At 56.2% G+C, this 19,775-nt stretch overlaps 1 protein-coding gene across 11 annotated transcripts in view; it reads left to right on the top strand.

Moving 5' to 3' along the window:
* PPP6R2 (protein phosphatase 6 regulatory subunit 2) overlaps positions 1–19,775 on the top strand; it is a 64,360-nt gene that overhangs the window by 28,326 nt on the left and 16,259 nt on the right. For all 11 annotated transcript variants that reach the window (XR_011256233.1, XR_011256234.1, XR_011256235.1 and 8 more), the window contains 8 exons: positions 483–725; positions 8,035–8,221; positions 13,932–14,069; positions 14,958–15,023; positions 16,281–16,393; positions 16,700–16,813; positions 17,769–17,895; positions 18,744–18,896. Coding sequence is in view for 7 of the 11 variants with exons in the window: in XM_069586210.1 (XP_069442311.1) it covers positions 499–725; positions 8,035–8,221; positions 13,932–14,069; positions 14,958–15,023; positions 16,281–16,393; positions 16,700–16,813; positions 17,769–17,895; positions 18,744–18,896 (1,125 nt within the window). In the remaining 4 variants the exon portion in view is untranslated. The remainder of the gene's footprint in view (positions 1–482; positions 726–8,034; positions 8,222–13,931; positions 14,070–14,957; positions 15,024–16,280; positions 16,394–16,699; positions 16,814–17,768; positions 17,896–18,743; positions 18,897–19,775) is intronic.

Genomic DNA, 19,775 nt, shown 5'->3' on the forward strand with positions numbered 1-19,775 from the left:
TGGGGGGTCAGCCTGCAGGCTGGAGATGTGCTCCCGGAAACGCTCTGCTGCTCTAAGAGTTGGCTGCACAGGAGGGGCCGTCTCTCCTCAACCAGAAAGCTTTTTCGAAGATAGTGTACAGAAAATTAAAAATGTACATGATTCGGAGACATCTGGGGAGAGGTGGGCAGTGTTGATTAAGGAGGGAGGGGGACACTGGGAGGAGGTTTGTGAGTCGTGAACTCTCTGGGTGGAGGGGTATTCGCTGTCTGACACGGGGACAGGCCTCTGTGGCCTCGGGCCTGGGGCTGTGAGCAGGAGCTCCGACGAGGGGAGGCGGCGGGGGTGGCCCATGGAGGCACCCCCTGCTGCCCGGGCCGGCCAGCGTGGGCTTGGGATTCGCCTCAGGGTGGCTGAGGCCAGCGTGGGCGTGGGACTCGCTGCAGGGTGGCTGAGGCTGGTGTGTGCAGGCTGGGGGACGTGACCTTCTTCTCTGCTTGCAGCTCTGTGGCCAGCACCATGTTCTGGAAGTTTGACCTGAGCGCCACGTCGCATGTTGACAAGCTGCTGGATAAGGAGGGCGTGACGCTGCGGGAGCTGATGGATGGAGAAGACATCCTGCAGGAGTGCAAGGCCCAGAACCGGAAGCTGCTGGACTTCTTGTGCCGGCGGCAGAGCATGGAGGAGCTGGTGGGCCTCGTGACTCAGGACCCAGCCCTGGACCTGGAGGAGAGGGCCCGCTTCAAGTGCGTACCGGGCTGGCCGCGCTCAGGGGGTAGCGGATGGGGCTTGAGGACAGCCGGGCCTGCACTGTCGAAGGGAGCGGCTGACCCTTAACGTTGACCCCACCCGACGTGTGAGAAGGGCCGCCAGTGGGCGTTGTGTCTGTGATGTTTAAGGTCTGGGATCCCCGCGTGTGATTCCTCACCCTGGGATGTAGCGAGCAGCAGTGCAACACGTGGAAGCGTTTTGGGGAAATGCTGGAAAACAGCTGAGCCCTGACAGAGGCCGATGCGTGCGCTCGGCCTGGTGAGGCGGGCAGTCCCCAGTGATGGGTGGCGCGTGGCTGCTGGACTATGGGGCCTTCTGCCTGGAGGAAACACACTGTGCCCTTCGTTGTCCCAACTGGTCTCAGAGCCATGACGTTAGGAGATGACAGGGGGCCGAGTGAGGACTTGGGACTGGGGCTGGGTGCGGGTGCGGACAGAGGAGTGTGAACGGCGGGGCCTCGGGGGGCAGGAAGGACCCAGCACTGGCCTCTGACTCTGAGGGTGCCGCTCAGGTCCCACTCAGACTTGGGGACGTGCAGGAGCAGGGGTTGGTGGCACAGGGAGTCAGGGCAGACAGGGTGCCCGCAGCTTCTCACGTGTCCCACTGGGGTCGGCATGTGTGGTCACGTCTTAGAACGGACTAGGGAGTTACGGCCTGAGGTCAGATCCTGTTTTTGTAGTACCTGTCAGCTGAGAATGGTTTTACATTTTAAAATGGTTGGGAAAAAAGTGAAAAAATTGTATTTATTTACCTGAAAATGGCAAAATTCACATTTCATTGTCCATCAGTAAAGTCTTGTTGGATAAAACCATGACCTGTTGACTGTGACAACATAGGCCTTCTAAAATAGTTACTCTCTGACCCTCTGTAGACTCTTTGCTGACTCAGGAGGCAAATAAAGCAAGATGAACCGACGAGGGCGGGGGCGTCAGGGCTGTGGTCTGCACTCCTGCCTGACTGGAGTGCTCCAGAGAGAGGCAGGTGCTTGCTCGTGGAGGAGCCGGGGCATGGCGCCGCCACTGTGGCGCGTCAGAGCCCGTCAGGCCATCTCCTGAGATGTGCCTGGTCTTATCTCCGCGTCGCCGTTAGCGACCCCATTCCTCTGATTCTTTCGCTCTCAAGTGGGTCCTGATGCTGCCCGAGCGAGGCTGTCTGGTCTGAGGCGCTGGCAGCAGTGGGAGGGCAGGAGGACCGGCTGGCTGGTTGTGCTTCTGGGTGGAGGGTCCCAGCACAGCAGTAGAGACCGGAAGAGCTTTACAGTCAGAGTCGGAGGAGATCGGCAGTCGGGAGCACAAACAAGGCAACAAGGAAACCTGCCGCTCTGGGCAGGGACACGCACAAGTAAGCAGGTGGGACAGTGTTTGCACGTGTATACGAAAAGGGCAGCCCCAGATAGGGACTTAACGAAGAGCTGTGATTAATCTTATAGAGGCGGGCAGAGGGCAGTGGGGCGGACGGGCCGGATGATGTGAGAGCTCCAGCGTCACACAGGAGGTCGGTTCGTGATGTCTGCAATTGCTGAAGATGTCTGTTTGTGTTTTATTTGGAAACATGGAGGTGAATAGTAGAGAAGGTGCCAGGAGGCTGTGGTGACCGTCTCAGCAGTGTGGCCTGCGAGTGGGGATGGGGGCTCTTCCTCAGGAGCCTGGTCATGCTGAGTAGTTATAGCATGTGTGCATGTCACCTGCTAAAAAAGTAGAGCCTTTTTAATTTAAAAGTCAATTTTAAAATTAACTTGCTTATTAAAGATTAGTTTGCTTTGAGTTAAAATTAAATGTCCTTTTTGAAAAGAGAAATAGGCTGGGTAGATGGATGAGGTAGTAGCTGGAGGAGGGTGTGGGGTCAGGATTAGTTTTCAGAGGTGCCGAAGGTATAGGTTGGGCCTGTTTCAGGCTCTGAGCCACTCCATGGGGCCCTTGGGGCGTGCAGCAGCGCCCCATGAGTGCGGCGGGCAGGAGCGCCCTCGTCCCAGCCTCCGGATGGTTGCTCCCACGGCTGTCCTGATGGCCGCGTCAGCCTGCTGGCTACAGGCTGGATTATGCAGAGACCTGTCCGGGATGTAGGGGTGCCTCTGAGCCGCGGGGCCCAGGGGGCCACCCTGAGTGGTCGGCTGCTCTGCTAATGCCAGAGGAGCTCCGTGCAGGTGAGGCCCTGTGCAGCAGCCTGGGGCTGGGAGCTGGCCCAAGATTCCTGAGGATGCTTCTGGCTCTTTCTTAAGGTTCCCGTGCAGTTTGCCTGCCGAGCTTTGGACCATTTGAGAAATGAAATGATAAAGAGTCCGCAGGTGGATGCCAAGCTCACACTGTTGTTTCTGGTGCACTGGTGTGGCGATGGGTGGAGGAGGGCTTCCTCTTCTCGAGTCACAGACCTGCATGCCTGTGGGGAGCAGGGCTGGGCCCGGCAGCCCAGGAAGGGCTCCCCGCACCCCCACCCCGTCCTGCAGGGCAGCACAAAGGAGGACGCCGAGCCCTGGGGAGCGCCTGGGGAGCAGCCGGGCAGCCACAGAGAGGCGTGCAGAGGGCCCAGGAGCCTCTGCCGTGATGGCCCCGGACTCTGCTTGCTCACCCGGAGATTGCTGCGGCCCCTCCTGTGTTCCTGAGGTTCGCTTTTCTTGCTGCGGCCCCTCCTGTGTTCCTGGGGTTCGCTTTTCTCTCTTTCGCTTGCTGCCCCTGGCTAATTCTGTTCTCTGACAGCCTCCTGAGTGCACCCTTTTCTCCCGGGCTGGCTCTGCCGGGTCACATCCAGGCTGGACGTGGTTCTCCTGTCATTTTGAAGACTCCAGGGTTGTCTTTGCCAACTGAAAAAAAGGGCACAACTTAAAAGCTGAGAATTACGTTTTACTTGGCGGACTCTCTGAAGACTTTAAACCCTGGGGAGAGGACTCCCAGATCACTCAGGGACGCCTCTGAAGAGGCAAGTGAGGAGCCAAAATGTGTAGTTTTTCCAACAAAGATCAGGTAGTCAGAACTTCAGAAGATTGCTGTTCATTAAAGAAGACCAGACGACTCATGCTGCGGATTGAGCGCCTCTCTGTGCCTGGGAAGGTGTGGGGTCTGGGCTCACCGCTCGCTCTTCTGCCCTGCCCTGCAGCTGTCTTGGCAGCGTCCTGTGCACTGCCGTCCTGAGTCCCCTCGCGGCTCGCCCTTGAGGGTGGCAGCTCTGACGGAGAGAGGAGCCCCGCGGGGCTTCCAGGCCCGGGGCGGACTGTGCTCACGGAGACGTCCACATGGCTCACTCGCAGCTTCTCTTCCTGACTCCAGCCCTGCTGCTGAGAGATCTGAAGCCACAGGCCCCCAGTTTTCCTCAGGGGCATCCTAGGGCCTTTTCTAACTCTGTTGCTCTGCAGTTTCCCAGGACCTTATCCCCTGGGTCAGGACGGGGATCTCAGAAGTGGCGCCAATAATCCAGGAGAACTTTATAGTCAAAGTGTTTGGGGAAAATTAGTAATAAATAAATACAAAACAAAGTGAACGAAACCAGGGAGTTTCATCGCAGCAGCTGCAATGGGGACCTGCCTGGGGACCACTGTTTGCATCCAGGCCTCTCTGAGCGTTAGAGAACACAGGCTCCTATGCTCAAAGCGCTGTGAGGCCAAACTGGAACGCCAGAGGCTGGAGCAGAGAAACGTGTGTCACTGTGGGGCTAAGCAAGAATGGTGGCTTGTGCTGTTGCCAAAATGTTGGCTCTCTGTGCCCCATTGCCAAACAGAAATATGAAGACACAGTTGTGGAGGAGAAGGAAAAGAAAGTGAAAGTGTTGCTCCCTCAGTCATGTCCGACTCTTTGCGACCCCATGCACTGTAGCCCACCAGGCTCCTCTGTCCATGGGATTCTCCAGGCAAGAATACTGCAGCGGGTAGCCATTCCCTTCTCCAGGGGATCTGCCCAACCCAGGGATCAAACCTGGTCTCCTGCATTATAGCAGATTCTTTACCGTCTGAGCCACCAGGGAAATGGCTTTATTACTTTGCCAGGCAAAAGGGGAACACTAAGTAGGCTAATGCCTCAGGGACTGTGCCCCCACTTCCTGGTGAGTTGGGAGAGATGATGTAGTCAGGCAGGGTCTGTGATGAGGACCAGAGCCGCAACAGTCTTGCGTTCTTTATTCCGCAGTTTCTAAGGAGTGGGGTTGCTGACAGGGTCAGGGTCTGTGTGCAGAGCCTCGGGTGGTCGTCTCCTAATCTTCATGGCCTCTCTGGGCCCTTTAGTCTTGCTTCCCGTGGTTCCCTGGCTGCTGCTCCTCTGATGAGTAACTGTCCCGCCTTTTGGAACTCAAAGAAGGGCACGGGAGCTGCAGTCTTGCCTACAGGAAGGCTGTGTGTGCACACTCAGCCGTGTCTGACTCTCTGGGACCCCATGGACTAAAGCCCACCAGGCTCCTCTGTCCATGGAGTTTTCCACGCAAGAAGACTGGAGTGGGTTGCCGTTTCTTTCTCCAGAGGACCTTTCCAACCTAGGAATTGAACCTGCATCTTTTGTGTCAGCAGGCAGATTCTTTACTACTGAGCCAAGAATTGATGCTTTGTCTAAAGGAAATGGGGAAAAAAAATAAGTAAAGGAAATGGGGGACAAAAAGGCCTCCTTGCCTGGGAGACCTAGAGGGCCCTGCTTGGCATCAGTGCCCCAAAACCCCAAACTCCCCAGTAGTTTTAGGGGAGAAGCTTGTAGGCAAATTTGAGGTGAGAGCTGCGGGATGTGGTGCTTTCTTCTCTTTGGTTGGTGGTGAGGTAACAGGGCAGAGCTCCAGGAATCTTGGGCTCAGGCTGAAGTTACTGTCATCCGTCTGGGGGTGGGTGGGGGAGCTTAGTTCTGCTGAAGAACTCAAAGGTATTGTTGTGTGTATCCCTTTAGCAGAAGATGCTTGCTCCTTGGAAGAAAAGCAGTGACCAACCTACACAGCATATTAAAAAGCAGAGACATTACTTTGCCTGTAAAGGTCCGTCTAGTCAAAGCTGTGGTTTTCCCGGTAGTCATGTATAAGTTGTGTGAGCTGGACAATAAAAAGGCTGCTGCTGCTAAGTGATTTCAGTCGTGTCCGACTCTGTGCGACCCCATAGACGGCAGCCCAGCAGGCTCCGCTGTCCCTGGGATTCTCCAGGCAAGAACACTGGAGCGGGTTGCCATTTTTCTTCTCCAGTGCATGAAAGTGGAAAGTGAGAGTGAAGTTGCTCAGTTGTGTTTGAGCGCTGCAGAATTGATGTCTTTGAACTATGGTGTTGGAGAAGACTCTTGAGAGTCCCTTGGACAGCAAGGAGATCCAACCAGTCAATCCTGGAGGATATGAAGACTGAATGTTCATTGGAAGGACTGACGCTGAAGCCGAAGCTTCAGTACTTTGGCCACCTGATGGGAAGAGCCAACTAACTGGAAAAGCCCCTCATGCTGGGAAAGATTGAAGGCAGGAGGAGAAGGGGGAGACCGAGGATGAGATGGCTGGATGGCATCACCGACTCCACGGACGTGCATTTGAGCCAACTCCGGGAGGTGATGGAGGTGATGGAGGACAGGGAAGCGTGGCGTGCTGCAGGCCTTGGGGTTGCGAGGAGGAGGCCGCGACTGGACGAGGGAACAACGTTGAGGACCCTGCCCCGGGGCTGTACCATTGTTTCTTGACTGCCCCTTGCTTCTTTGTCAGCTACTGTTTGAACCTGCCCTTCCTAACTTGGGGGAGGTGTGTGTGTGTTCCCTCCCTCAGTGGTGTCTGACTCTTTGTGACCCTGTGGACTGCAGCACGCTAGGCTTCCTTGTCCTTCACTATCTCCAGGAGTTTGCTCAAACTCATGTCAAGTCAGTGATGCCATCCAACCATCTCATCCTCTGTCGTCCCCTTCTCCTCCTGCCTCAATCTTTCCGAGCATCAAGGTCTTTTCCAGTGAGTCAGCTCTTCGCATCAGGTGACCAAAGTATTGGAGCTTCATCGTCAGTCCCTCAAATGAATATTCAGGATTGATATCCTTTATGATTCACTGGTTTGATGTCCTTGGTCTCCAGGAACTCTCTAGAGTCTTCTCAAGCACCGTAGTTTGAAGGCATCATCTGGGGCCCCCGTGGGGCCTCTGCCCCCTGGGCTGACAGGAGCACCTGCCCCACAGCCACGCTGATGGCCCTGCTCCCGCCCCTTCTGCACCTGGATGGCCGTGCGCGCCATCAGCTGTTTCCTCTGGAGCCTCTTAAGCCCAGACCCCTCTAGCTGACCCACAGTGAGCACCTTAGTTTGGGGCCCTCTGGGTGGCTTCCGGGAGCTGAAGGTCACTGCGGCTGACCTTGATCCAGGGCTGACCGTGTGCCAGGCTCTGCTCTGCTTTATGCACAGCGTTGGGGAGTGGGCTCTCAGCCCCCATGTTTGGCTGCGGCAGCTCAGGCTCGGAGAGACTCAGTCACATGTCTGAGGCTACACAGCAGGTCCCGCGCCTCGTGTGGCTTCAGGCTTTATCACTGTACTGCGTGGCGGCGGGCTCTGGGTGCTGCAGGGCGTTGCGTAGGCCTGTCCAGGGCCCGTGTCTGTGAGAGGGTCAGGCAGGGAGCACAGTGGTATGAGGTGATACATGCTGGGATCAGGACTGTGTTGTGTCCGATCATTTTTATCAAAGGAATAATACATTTTAACAGACATTGATATTTGTAGGGAAGTAGCCAATTAGCCAAAATGGCGGTGGTCAGGCTCTCTCACCCCAGCCCTGTCCCCCAGGTTTTGTAAACTCACGGTTGTGTAGCAGCTGAGGTCACTGACTGCACACGCACGGCACGATGTACCCACTCAGCCATGGGCCGCTTGTATTCTGTAAACATACATGAGCTCCACCTGAAAAGCCCTGGCCTCCGGGTTACGGCTACGTCAAGGCTGCATTACGACTGTCTGCTGGGTCACCAGCAAGAGAAGAGACCGCCGTGTGTCTGCTGCTACGGCCATGCCCGTCAGGAAGGAGTAAATGTGTCTGCCATTCCTGCGGCCCCTTGAGCTTTCCTCCAGCTTCCCCGTTCACGCTTTGCCTACCCTGGGTTCAGCGAACAGTGTGGACAGCAAGATAGCCGGCCTAGTCCACAGTGAGCTGCAGTGAGACAGCATTTCTGAATACTCACCGGCATACCACGCGCCCTGGCGCTGCATCCTAGGCTGCGACGCGGGGCCTCTTCAGTCTGGGAGCAGGCCGGGTCTGTGCTGGTCGGCGTGTGGGGGTGAGCAGGGTGCGGAGAGGGAAGGACGACCAAGAGAAGGCTGTTGGGCAGCTTCCTGAGCAGCGGAGAGGCCCAGCTCACACCCAGCTGTTGCTCTGTGCCCCTGCAGATACCCGAACACAGCCTGCGAGCTGCTGACGTGCGACGTGCCACAAATCAACGACAGGCTGGGAGGTGATGAGACTTTGCTGGACGTCCTTTACAACTTCCTGGACCGTGAGCCGCCCCTCAACCCTCTGCTCGCCAGTTTCTTCAGCAAGACCATTGGTAATCTCATTGCAAGAAAAACTGAACAGGTAATCATCTGCCCAGCCTGCGCGATTTGGGAGGGAGGCTTGGCTGATGCCGAGCATGCGCGTGGAGGTGGGTTCGGACTGCTCTGAGGGACTCGCCAGGAGCCGCACGGCTGCTGCTGTGGGAGCTGGGGTGGGTGAAGAAGCTGTCTTCCTGAGAGAGGGCCGCTGGCCTGCCCTGGACGAGCAGCGCTTGCGCCCTTCCCTCGAGTGCACAGGGCCCCAGGCGAGGCCGGCCTGTCCTCCCACTGACTGCTCCCGCGGTGAGGGCCAGGTCGGGCCTGGGTCGTGCTGGGGCCGTCGGGTTCCTGCTGCTGCACCTGTGTGGGTGTCGGCTGTCTGTTTATGCCGTGCCCGTGTGCTCAGTCGTGCCCAGCTCTCTACAGCCCCGTGGACTACAGCCAGCCGCCTCTGTCCGTGGATCTTCCAGGCGGGAATACTGGAGTGGTAGCCATCTCCTTCTCTGGGGAATCTTCCTGACTCAGGGGTGGAATCTGCGTCTCCTGAATTGATGGACGGACTTTTTACCACTTGGGGATCACTTCTTTGTGTCTAGGGCACTTATTATTTCAGAACAAATAAAAGGAAGTTCTCCTCTGTCCAATGGATAGGACTCTGTGTTTCCACTGTAGGTGGCGTGGTTGGTGAACTAAGATCCTGTAAACCGCGTGGTGCAGCCAAAAAATAAAAGGAATGCCCAGTTGTAGGTTCCTGCAGAGTGTGGGGTGAGCTCACCTCATGCAGCTGGAGCGCGGTTCTTCTGGGAGCGACGTGGGCGCCTGCCCCACACCGCCCTGGCCCACTTTGGCGCCATGCACTGCACCTGTCTTGGAACGGCCACGCGGTGTGCAGGCGCCCGTACCCAGCGCCCGCTCCAGGAGCCGGTGTGTTGCTCTTTCATCTCCTGCCCCGGCTCACCGTCCCCAGTGCGAGTTTCAGAACGAACCCCAGACAGCATGTCGGTTCTGTAAGCACTGCAGTGTGGGTCTCTGAAGCACGGGGACTTCTTTCTCCTGGTGGCACGTCAGGTGGGCAGCGTGGGTGGCTGAAGCGAAGGTGCTTGAGGGCTTGCAGTCCCAGGAGCAGCGCACGGCCCCTGCTGCTGCCCTTGCTCTCCAGCCTCGCTGTGGTCACCCGGCTCACTGCAGCCTCTGCAGCAGTTGCAGACAGCGGCGTTGTGGCTTTAAGTCACGTCACTTCGCTGACTACTGCGGATGAGCACCTTTTTATACATTAACCGGCCATTTGGATATTTTTTGTGTGAGATCTCTTGCCCATTTTCTTTCAGCCTCTCTGTTTTCTTTTCGTTTGTAGGAATTGTCTATTTTGTGGATACAAGTCCTCTGAATTTTTTTCGGCTGTGCCACATAGCTTACCATATTTTACTCCCCGACCGGAGATTGAACCTACGCCCTTGGCAGTGGAATCTCGAGCTCGAACTGCTGGGCTGCCAGGGACTTCTCCCTTTGTTGATTTTGTGTTGCAAACATCGTTTCCTACTCTGTTTGCTGGTCTTTTTGGGTTTTTCTTTTTTGGTTTTTACTCCCTTAATTGTATTTTTTTAATGAACAGAAGATCTGATTTTCATGTAGTGCAAGTCTTAACTCTAATTATGGTTGGTTTTTCTGTTTGTTTTGTCCATTAATCTTTTATCTACTTCAAAATCATAAAGATACTCTGTATTATTTTTTAGAAGCTTTGTTGTTTTCGATTCAGTTCAGTCGCTCAGTCATGTCCGACTCTTTGTGACCCCATGGACCACAACACGCCAGGCCTCCTTGTCCATCACCAACTCCCAGAGTCCACCCAAACCCATGACCAGCGAGTTGGTGATGCCATCCAACCATCTCATCATCTGTCGTCCCCTTCTCCTGCCCTCAGTCTTTCCCAACATCAGGGTCTTTTCAAATGAGTCAGCTCTTTGCATCAGGTGGCCAAAGTTATTGGAGATTCAGCTTCAGCATCAGTCCTTCCAATGAATATTCAGGACTGATCTCCTTTAGGATGGACTGCTTAGATCTCCTTGTAGTCCAAGGGACTGTCAACACCACAGTTCAAAAGCATCAATTCTTCGGCGCTCAGCTTTCTTTGTTGTCCAACTCTCACATCCATACATGACCACAGGAAAAACCATACCTTGACTAGATGGACCTTAGTTGGCAAAGTAATGTCTCTGCTTTTGAATATCCTGTCTTAGGTTGGTTATAACTTTCCTTTCAAGGAGTAAGCGTCTTTTCATTTCATGGCTGCAGTCACCATCTGCAGTGATTTGGGAGCCCAGAAAAATAAAGTCAGCCACTGTTTTTACTGTTTCCCCACCTATTTGCCATGAGATGATGGGACCAGATGCCATGATCTTCGTTTTCTGAATGTTGAGCTTTAAGCCAACTTTTTCACTCTCCTCTTTCACTTTCATCAAGAGGCTCTTTAGTTCTTCTTCACTTTCTGCCATAAGGGTGGTGTCATCTGCATAGCTGAAGTTATTGATAGTTCTCCCGGCAATCTTGATTCCAGCTTGTGCTTCCTCCAGCCCAGCGTTTCTCATGATGTACTCTACATATAAGTTAAATAAGCAGGGTGACAATATACAGCCTTGACATACTCCTTTTCTTATTTGGAACCAGTCTCTTGTTCCATGTCCAGTTCTAACTGTTGCTTCCTGACCTGCATACAGATTTCTCAAGAGGCAGGTTAGGTGGTCTGGTATTCCCATCTCTTTAGGAATTTTCCACAGTTTATTGTGATCCACACAGTCAAAGGCTTTGGCATAGTCAATAAAACAGAAATAGATGTTTTTCTGGAACTCTCTTGCTTTTTCAGTGATCCAGCAGATGTTGGCGATTTGATCTCTGGTTCCTCTGCCTTTTCTAAAACCAGCTTGAACATCTGGAAGTTCACAGTTCACATATTGCTGAAGCCTGGCTTGGAGAATTTTGAGCATTACTTTACTAGCGTGTGAGATGAGTGCAATTGTGCAGTAGTCTGAGCATTCTTTGGCATTGCCTTTCTTTGGGATTGGAATGAAAACTGACCTTTTCCAGTCCTGTGGCCACTGCTGAGTTTTCCAGATTTGCTGGCATATTTAGTGCAGCACTTTCACAGCATCATCTTTCAGGATTTGAAATAGCTCAACTGGAATTCCATCACCTCCACTAGCTTTGTTCATAGTGATGCTTTCTAAGGCCCACCTGACTTCACATTCCAGGATGTCTGGCTCTAGGTGAGTGATCACACCATCGTGATTATGTGGGTCATGAAGATCTTTTTATGCAGTTCTTCCGTGTATTCTTGCCACCTCTTCTTAATATCTTCTGCTTCTGTTAGGTCCCTACCATTTCTGTCCTTTATTTTTGCCCATCTTTGCATGAAATGTTCCCTTGAGATCTCTGATTTTCTTGAAGAGATCTCTAGCCTTTCCCATTCTATTGTTTTCCTCTATTTCTTTGCGTTGATCTCTGAGGAAGGCTTTCTTATCTCTTCTTGCTATTCTTTTGGAACTCTGCATTCAGATGGGTATATCTTTCCTTTTCTCCTTTGCTTTCCGCTTCTCTTCTTTTCACAGCTATTTGTAAGGCCTCCCCAGACAGCCATTTTGCTTTTTTGCATTTCTTTCCCATGGGGATTGTCTTGCTCCCTGTCTCCTGTAGTGTCACGAATCTCCGTCCATAGTTCATCAGGCACTCTGTCTATCAGATCTAGTCCCTTAAATCTATTTCTCACTTCCACTGTATAGTCAGTCATAAGGGATTTGATTTAGGTCATACCAGAATGGTCTAGTGGTTTTCTCTACTTTCTTCAATTTGAGTCTGAATTTGGCAATAAGGAGTTCATGGTCTGAGCCATAGTCAGTTCCCGGTCTTGTTTTTGCTGACTGTATAGAGCTTCTCCATCTTTGGCTGCAAAGAATGTAATCAGTCTGATTTCGGTGTTGACCGTCTGGTGACGTCCATGTGTAGGGTCTTCTCTTGTGTTGTTATATACTCTCTTGTGTTGCCTATAGATTGGGGTTGGCTAATTACTGCCCGCAGGTCAAAACCAACCTGCCACCTGTTTTTGTAAAAAAAAAAAAATTTCTGAAGCACAGCTGCTCTCATTTATTTACCTATTACCTGTGGCTGCTTTTGTACTGTAGTAAAAAGCTGAGAAGTTGGGGCTTTTTAAATTTCTCCCAGTCACCTCGCTCTCAGGGTATCAGTCTTACAGGTTTTTCGTTATGTTTATTCTTAGGTGCTTTATATTTTCATGTTGTTCTAAACAGTATCTCTTTTATTGAGAAACTTTACTGAGATAATTGTCGATTTTCTGGAACACATTCAACTTGACAATGATACATTATACTTTTTTTCATATTGCTTTTTTTTTTAAAGAATTTTTTTATCTGTTGTCATCAGTGGGATTGGTGTATAATTTCCTTTAGAAAGAGCTTTCATCGGGAATGGTTGGTTTGGAGTGCTGTGCTGGTTTCAGGCGCACAGCAGAGCAGCGTGCGCGTGCAGGCGTCCACTCGGGCGCTCTCCGCACGGGCCCTTAGAGAGCGCTGAGCAGAGTGCACCATAGTGGGCCCTTCAGCACTGCCTGTTCCTAGAGTGTCCACAGCGAGCTTTGGAATCGAGCGTCTGTGTCTCCATGCCGTGATATGGGGCATGCTCTCTCCCTTTGTGTCCCCCTGTTTATGCAGGGGGAGTCCTGCATAAGACTGAGATACGCTTCTTCAAACGTTTGCTAGAGTTCTCTAGTAAAGCCCTTGCAGTCTGGGGTTTTTGGTATGGGGAGGCTTTTAGTTGTGGATTTTGTTTCTTTTGACCCTCTAGTACTCCCCCCCCCTTTTTTTTTTTTTTTGGTCAGTTTACTTAAGTGTCTTTCTCAGAGAAATCCATCTTTTCAGGCTTGCAGAGTTGGGCATGAGCTCGTTCCTGGCGTGCTCCTGCGACAGTGTCTGTAGGCGCTCAGGGTGTTCCTGGAGCCATCTCTGCGGCCTCCTGTTTCTCTCTTTTCAAATGCCAGTCCCCCCGCTCCCCATCGCCTCTCTTCCCTCTCTTCCTCCTCCTTCCCTCCCTTCCTCCTCCTTCCTCTGCTCCCCGCTTCACTTCCAGAATGAGGACGGTTGGGAGCCCCTGCCTCCCACGCGTCCCCATGGCCCTGGTAGAGCCCTGGGTCTGCCTCAGTGCAGGGGCCTGAACTCGCAGGCCCCTTATTTCAGGGGCCAAGGAGGCCTCTGCGTGGGCCCCTCCTGGCCATCTGTGCTCGGCCGGCCGCCAGCCGCCCCTCCACCCTCCTTTTCCAAAACCTCAGTCTTGTGCCTTCTGCCATCTATGGGGCCTGTCGGCTTTCCGGGTTTGCGGCTCGTGTCGGGGGCCGTCAGCCCTGCCTGCACTGGTCACTCCCTCTGGGGAGACCTGGGGCCGTGCGCACGGAGTGGCCGCTCTGCCCTCCCACTCAGGTGTCTGGGCCCCCTTGGTGCCCAGGCTCAGTGTGGGGGAAACTCTGCCAGCCCAGGGCCCTCGCAGGCTCCCCACTGCCTCCTGGACTTGTCTGTGTTCAGGTCTCTGCCTATCACTGAGGGCATCTTTCTTACAACTCTTCCCACGTCTTTCCATTGTTTCTGCTCAGTGTTGCTGGAAATACATCTTTCTGTGGCAGTTCTCGGGGGAAGACAGTGTTTCCTAGGGTCAGGGCCTGCCCTGCTCGCCTCTCAGGGTCCATCTGGTTGCAGGTGGTTGCGTTCCTGAGGAAGAAGGACAAGTTCATCAGCCTGGTGTTGAAGCACATCGGCACGTCGGCCCTCATGGACCTGCTGCTGCGCCTGGTCAGCTGCGTGGAGCCTGCAGGGCTCCGGCAGGAAGTCCTGCACGTGAGTGTGTGGGCCCTCCTCCCCGTGTGTGCCGTCTGCAGCTTCTCTGCGTGTGGACTAAGTGCCTGGCACAGGGTGGCGGGGGTTGGCGGGGCAGCCCTGAGGTGCCCAGCGCCCAGCTTTCCACCCAGCAGGACCTTCCCTCCTGGCTGGGCCCTCAGAGGTTCTCATGGCGGCTTGTGTTTGAGGCGGAGTCTGTCCTCTGCACCTTTTCTCTTGTCTTGCCTCGGTCCATTCATGAGCAGAGCAGAAGGGGGCTGCCTTGCTTGCGCCTCCCCTCCAGGGGGCTGCTAGGGCTCTGTTGGGCGCCCGCCCTGCGCCCAGGCGCCCGCCCGAGAGGAAGCACTAGCCTTCCGGGCTCCACGGAGAGAGGTCGTGCAGACTGGAGTTGGCCTGCTGTCGGTCCTGCCGCCCGTGCCTGTGTCTGTCCTGACGCTGTTGCAGTGAGGTGCCCCCCACAGCTCCCTGGGCTTCCCAGAAAAGAGAGGGTCCTCAGCCGGGGAGCCCAGGAGATCTGTGCTAGTCACTGTTAGCTGTTGATCGGCAGGTTGTGTTTGTAATTTAAAGTAAGGTGAGTAAAGCGTCGAGCCTCCTGGCCAGGCTCCAGCTCCTGGCATCGACAGTCGCCACTCTTAGGCTCATGGCTCACTTCCTTTTGGAGCAGCCGCCCGCCGAGAACGAGCTGTACTGGCCCTCGTGGCTTGGCTAGCACGGCGCGGACGCCAGCGCTGTTAGAAGCTGGCGGAGCCCTGCCCGGGACGCGCGGAGCCTGCTGTGGACAAGGAAGTGTGTGGAGGAGCCAGGCTGCCCTGGAAGGCCCAAGTGTCGCTGGGAGCAGCTGGGCTGTGTGCGGGAGTAGTCACTGACACGCCTCCGTTTCCCTTTCAGTGGCTTAATGAAGAGAAGACCATTCAGAGACTCGTGGAGCTGATCCATCCGAGTCAGGATGAAGATGTGAGTAGGGGCTTACGGAACCACCTTGGGGTGGGAGCCCGGCTCAGGGCGGCCGCGGGCTTTCGCCCGCACTGTCTGAGGGTAGGCCACTCGTCCTCAGATGCAGACTGATGAGTCCTCCTCTTCCTTAATCAGGCACTGACTTCTAGTCGGCTTTTTTCTAAAACATGAAGCATGCATATTATAAAAAACCGGTTTGAATAGGGTTGTGCTAGTTATCTGTGGCTCAGTGACAGGTCACCCCAAACGCTGATTCCCTGTAACAGTATTGTCTCATCTCCGCTTTTACGGGCCAGGGTCACAGGTCCTCTGCCCAGGGTCTCTCACAAGACTGTGACCATCTCAGGACCCGCCCCTGGGGGCTCGGTGGGGCTGAGTGTCTTGAGGGCTGCTGCCTGAGGCTGCCCTCAGCTCCGCCCCCCCCGCCCTGCAGGCAGCTCAGAGCTGCTCCTCCGGCCCAGGCACCCCTCTCGGGGACAGCCCTCACTGGCTGCGTCTTGCTCCCAAGGGGGCGTCCAAGGGCGTGAGCCCTGGAGGAAGCCTGTGGGGTGGCCCCCCTTCTCCTGTGGTGTCCCTGAGGGTGTCGGGTGTAGCCCGCGAGGCGTCTTCCGCTCGGGACGGCTGCGCACATTCTCGGTGCTTTGGAGAAGGCGCTGCTGGCTTGCGTCTCGCCTTTGGCTGCTGCCTGGCTGTGCTGCGTGGGGCCGTGTTGCCCACGCGTCTGACCAGGCAGTGGGCAAGGGTTGCTGGGCTCCAGATTGGGGTGAGCGCTGGGCACCGACCGGCCCCTCCGCAGGCCTGCGGCCGCCAGGCTGCTCTCGTTCGCCCTGAAGGAGCCCCAGAGCGCATCCTGCAGCCTGTTCCCTGTGCTGTGCACGCCAGGGCTGGGCATGCGGTGCTGCCTGCCCGGGGCCTCCAGCTGAGTCTTCCTCTGATCCTGCTCACCTGCTCCGTAGCCTCATCCCACACGGTTGGAAAGCGCCCCGAGTCAAAGAATCTGCGTTTTCAGAGGCTTCATATTTCCATAGAAAAGCTGAGTGCTTTTTGTTCTCTGTAGCACCTTCCTGTTTCCATTAGCTCACAGGACTCACCCTGTGTATTAGTAGCCACTTACTGATCTAAAGCAGAGCCCTGGAGCAGGGTCTGCGGGGCGCACTTGCCCACCAAGGCCCAGTGCACACTCTTGAGGGGCGGCCAGGGCTGCACTCCGTGGGCAGAGGCTGGCCCTGAGGGCGGCTTGACGTGCCCATCTTGCAGAGGCAGTCCAACGCTTCCCAGACGCTCTGTGACATCGTCCGGCTGGGCAGGGAGCAGGGCAGCCAGCTGCTGGAGGCTCCGCAGCCAGACCCCCTGCTCATGGTGCTGGAGTCGTGAGTGTGGGCTGCAGCGCTGCGGGCCTGGGGGCAGGGGCTGGGGATGCTGCTGCCTCGGATCACTTCTCAGGAGCTCGCCCCTACCCAGGGTTACCTTGATGGGCCTCTTCCGCAGGGGAGGGGTCTCTGGGGGTCTCCTGGCAGGTCCAGGAAGTGTGGGCCCTGGGGCAGCTGTGTCCTGAGGACCGGGGTGCTCGGCCTGAGCCCCAAGTAGGGCCCCTCTGGGGTTTGGGTGCTGCTCCTTTGGTGGGGGTGGGGTCTGTGTGTCTGCCCACCGGGCCGTGACCTCATCGTGTCCTACAGGCAGGAGTGCGTGGAGCAGCTGCTGAGGAACATGTTTGATGGAGTGCAGACTGAGCTCTGCCTCGTCAGCGGGACGCAGGTTTTACTTACCTTGCTGGAGCCCAGGCGGGCGGGGTGAGTGTCCCCTGAGCGGGAAGAGCTGCCCCTTCAGTGGCCTGAGGCCCAGGGCAGTGCCTGGGGTGTGCGGTCTGCGTCTTTGACATCTTTAGTTACGCAGGTGGTCCTGGGGACCCTTTTCTTGTTGAGAGATAGGCCCTATGGCAGTGTCCAAGTCTCCTCTGGCCTTCGCCATCAGTCACGTCCCCACCTCAGCCTAGAGGAACCCCGTCTCCAGTGTGCAGTGCTGGCCCACGCGTGCGTCCCTGCAGCGTGTGGGCGCGGGTGTGCGCGTGGCATATGCGCTGCTGGCATCTGACCCCCAGGGAGACTGCGGTCCCCGCGTGTCCTTGCTCTGGAGAGGCTTCACTGCAGCCTGTGCCCTTTTTTTTTTTTTTTTTTTAAGAAAGAGAAAACCAGAAAATGACAAGAAATTGACTTAATTTCAATGGTGAGATTGTTGGCAGTTTCTCTTTCTCACTCTGATACCCAATACATATTTATTACCTAAAACTAGAATTATGATGTTATCATTGTTTTCTCTGGTTCAGCAAGCAGAATATTGATGTTTTATTTGCACGAGCCCAGGGAGGCTGGGCCCTTCGCACAGGAAGTAGGCCTCTGGTGGAGGCCTCGCCTGCAGCACAGGGACAGTAGGGCCATTGGGCAGAGACGGCCGCTAGCTTTCTTTGGTATTTTTATCCTTTGGTGTATTTAAACACTGGAAACAGTGTTTATATAAAAAGCCAAAGGGGTGGTGTGGCCAGTCCTGTCTGTGTCTCGGGTGAGGAGGGGTCAGCAGGAAGGGCTTCAAGGCGGGTGAGGGGGGAGCCGAGCTCATCGGGCTGTGACGCCGCGGCCCGCCGGCCCCCTTCCTGTGCAGTCAGCAGCGTCCCCGGAGATGAGCGGACATAGCCGGCAGGGCTGCGGGGTGACGGGGGCGTCCCTGTGTCCAGCCGCTTCTGGTCCACAGGTCAGAGGGCTTGCTGGACTCCTGCTCTCAGGGACTGGACAGGTCATGCACCATCAGCCCCGGTGTCCTGCATGGCATCGAGCCGCGGCTGAAGGATTTCCACCAGCTTCTGCTCAGCCCGCCCAAGGTAGGTGTCCTGAGCAGAGGTGACCTTGTGGGTGGGGTTGCTGGCAAGGCGAGGACCACATGCGTTGCCCACAATGGCGGACACACTCAAGCCCCATCTGCTGAGTGTCCATCTTCTCTTATGGGAGGCCTGGGAGTAGAGCGGTTCACTGACCCCCAGATGACTCCTGCCTTCTGATAAGGGGTTGCCCAAGGCCCAGATACACTGTAGGCCTGGCCTCTGTGTGGGGGACACCCGGCCAAGGGTCAGGGGGTCCCCAGGGAGACCCTGAGCAGCTCTGGGCAGCGCTGGGCAGCGCTGGCGCCCCTGAGGAGGCCCACTTCTTCGCCCCCTCAGTCCTTCAGCGTAGCCGGGGAGGGGCTGGGCAGGCGGGCAGGGCGGGTGGCCGCCCAGCCCCTCCCTGGGTCTCCTGCTCAGCAGTCTGTGCTGCTGCTTCTGTTTGCCAGCCTGCTTGTGGCCTGCTTCCCGCTAGAAAGGAGGGCCTGTGAAAGCAGGGATTCTGGAGCATTCAGCTAATGAAAAGGTGGACTGCGTGCAGGATGACCCTGTCAAGAGGCCAGCTTTGTCATCAGGCTCCTCTGCCTTAGGAGCTCAGCTCACACCCCTGTGGCTGGCCGGCGGAGACCAGGGTGCCCCGGGCTCCCGGCAGCAGCAGCCCGCCCGGGGCCACTCTGTGAGCCCTGAGGGAAGCGCTGAGGCTCTTCACCTGACCAACTCCCTGTCTCCTCCCGCAGACCACCTTGAGGGCTCCTCCCCGGCTAGGCCACGTCACACAGCAGGGGCTCCTGAGCTAAGTGAAGCCCACATGTGGGCACAGGCTTGAACTGGCAGTGCTTCTGTGTTTGCAGAAAGCAGCCATCCTGACCTCCGTCGGCGTGCTGGAGGAGCCCCTGGGCAACGCGCGCCTGCACAGCGCCCGCCTCGTGGCTGCCCTGCTGCACACAGGCACACCCAGCATCAACCAGGAGCTCTGCCGGCTCGACACCATGGGGCTGCTGCTGGTGAGTGCGCCCGCGGGTGCCTGTCAGGACCGGGGGCCAGGCCGCAGCCCCAGACCAGGCCCGCCTAAGGGAGGCTGCGCAGAGACACGTCCTGCCCCTGGGCCCTGCCCCAGTGTTGGCTCGCACAGGGCTGCCCTGAAAGCAGAGGTGGTGGGGACACAGGCCTTCCCTTTCTCGATTCGCCTCAGAACGCTGTAGCTCTCCAGCCTGAAACAGCCTGAAGAGCCGCTGCTCGCCCTCCCACAAGGAGCCGCCTTGGAACTGGGCCTGAAGGACCGCCTGCCTCAGGCAAAGTCCCTGGGCTTTGCTGTGACCGTGGAGCTCAGACGTGGGTCAGAGGGCGGCTGGGAAAGGCCTCATTTCCGCTCCCCTCCCCCAAAGCAGATTCTCTCCCTCCCACTTGTCATTCGATTCTGGCAGAACATACGCATATAACGTGAGGCGCACCGCTGTGACAGCTGTCACCCGTGTGGCTCAGCGCTCACATTGTGGTACAGCTGTCACCACTATTTCCAGGCCGTGCTCCTCTCCTCAGACTGACCGTCACACGCTCGGTCGTCCTCCCACGCTGCCCAGCCCCGCACTTCTGCCGCCCGTCTGCGGGTCTGACTGGGCCAGGCCCGTGTGCGTGGCTCTGCGGCCTGTGTGCTCCTTGCGTGTCTGGCTTATTTCATCCCCAGTCCCGCGCTTCTGCCTCCTGTCTGTGGGTCTCTGTGGCCCAGGCCCGTGTGTGTGGCTCTGCGGCCTGTGTGCTCCTTGCGTGTCTGGCTTATTTCATCCCCAGCCCCGCGCTTCTGCCGCCCGTCTGCGGGTCTGACTGGCCCAGGCCCGTGTGCGTGGCTCTGCAGCCTGTGTGCTCCTTGCATGTCTGGCTTGTTT

This window comes from Ovis canadensis, chromosome 3 (genome assembly GCF_042477335.2).
Source record: "Ovis canadensis isolate MfBH-ARS-UI-01 breed Bighorn chromosome 3, ARS-UI_OviCan_v2, whole genome shotgun sequence".
NCBI lineage: Eukaryota > Metazoa > Chordata > Mammalia > Artiodactyla > Bovidae > Ovis > Ovis canadensis.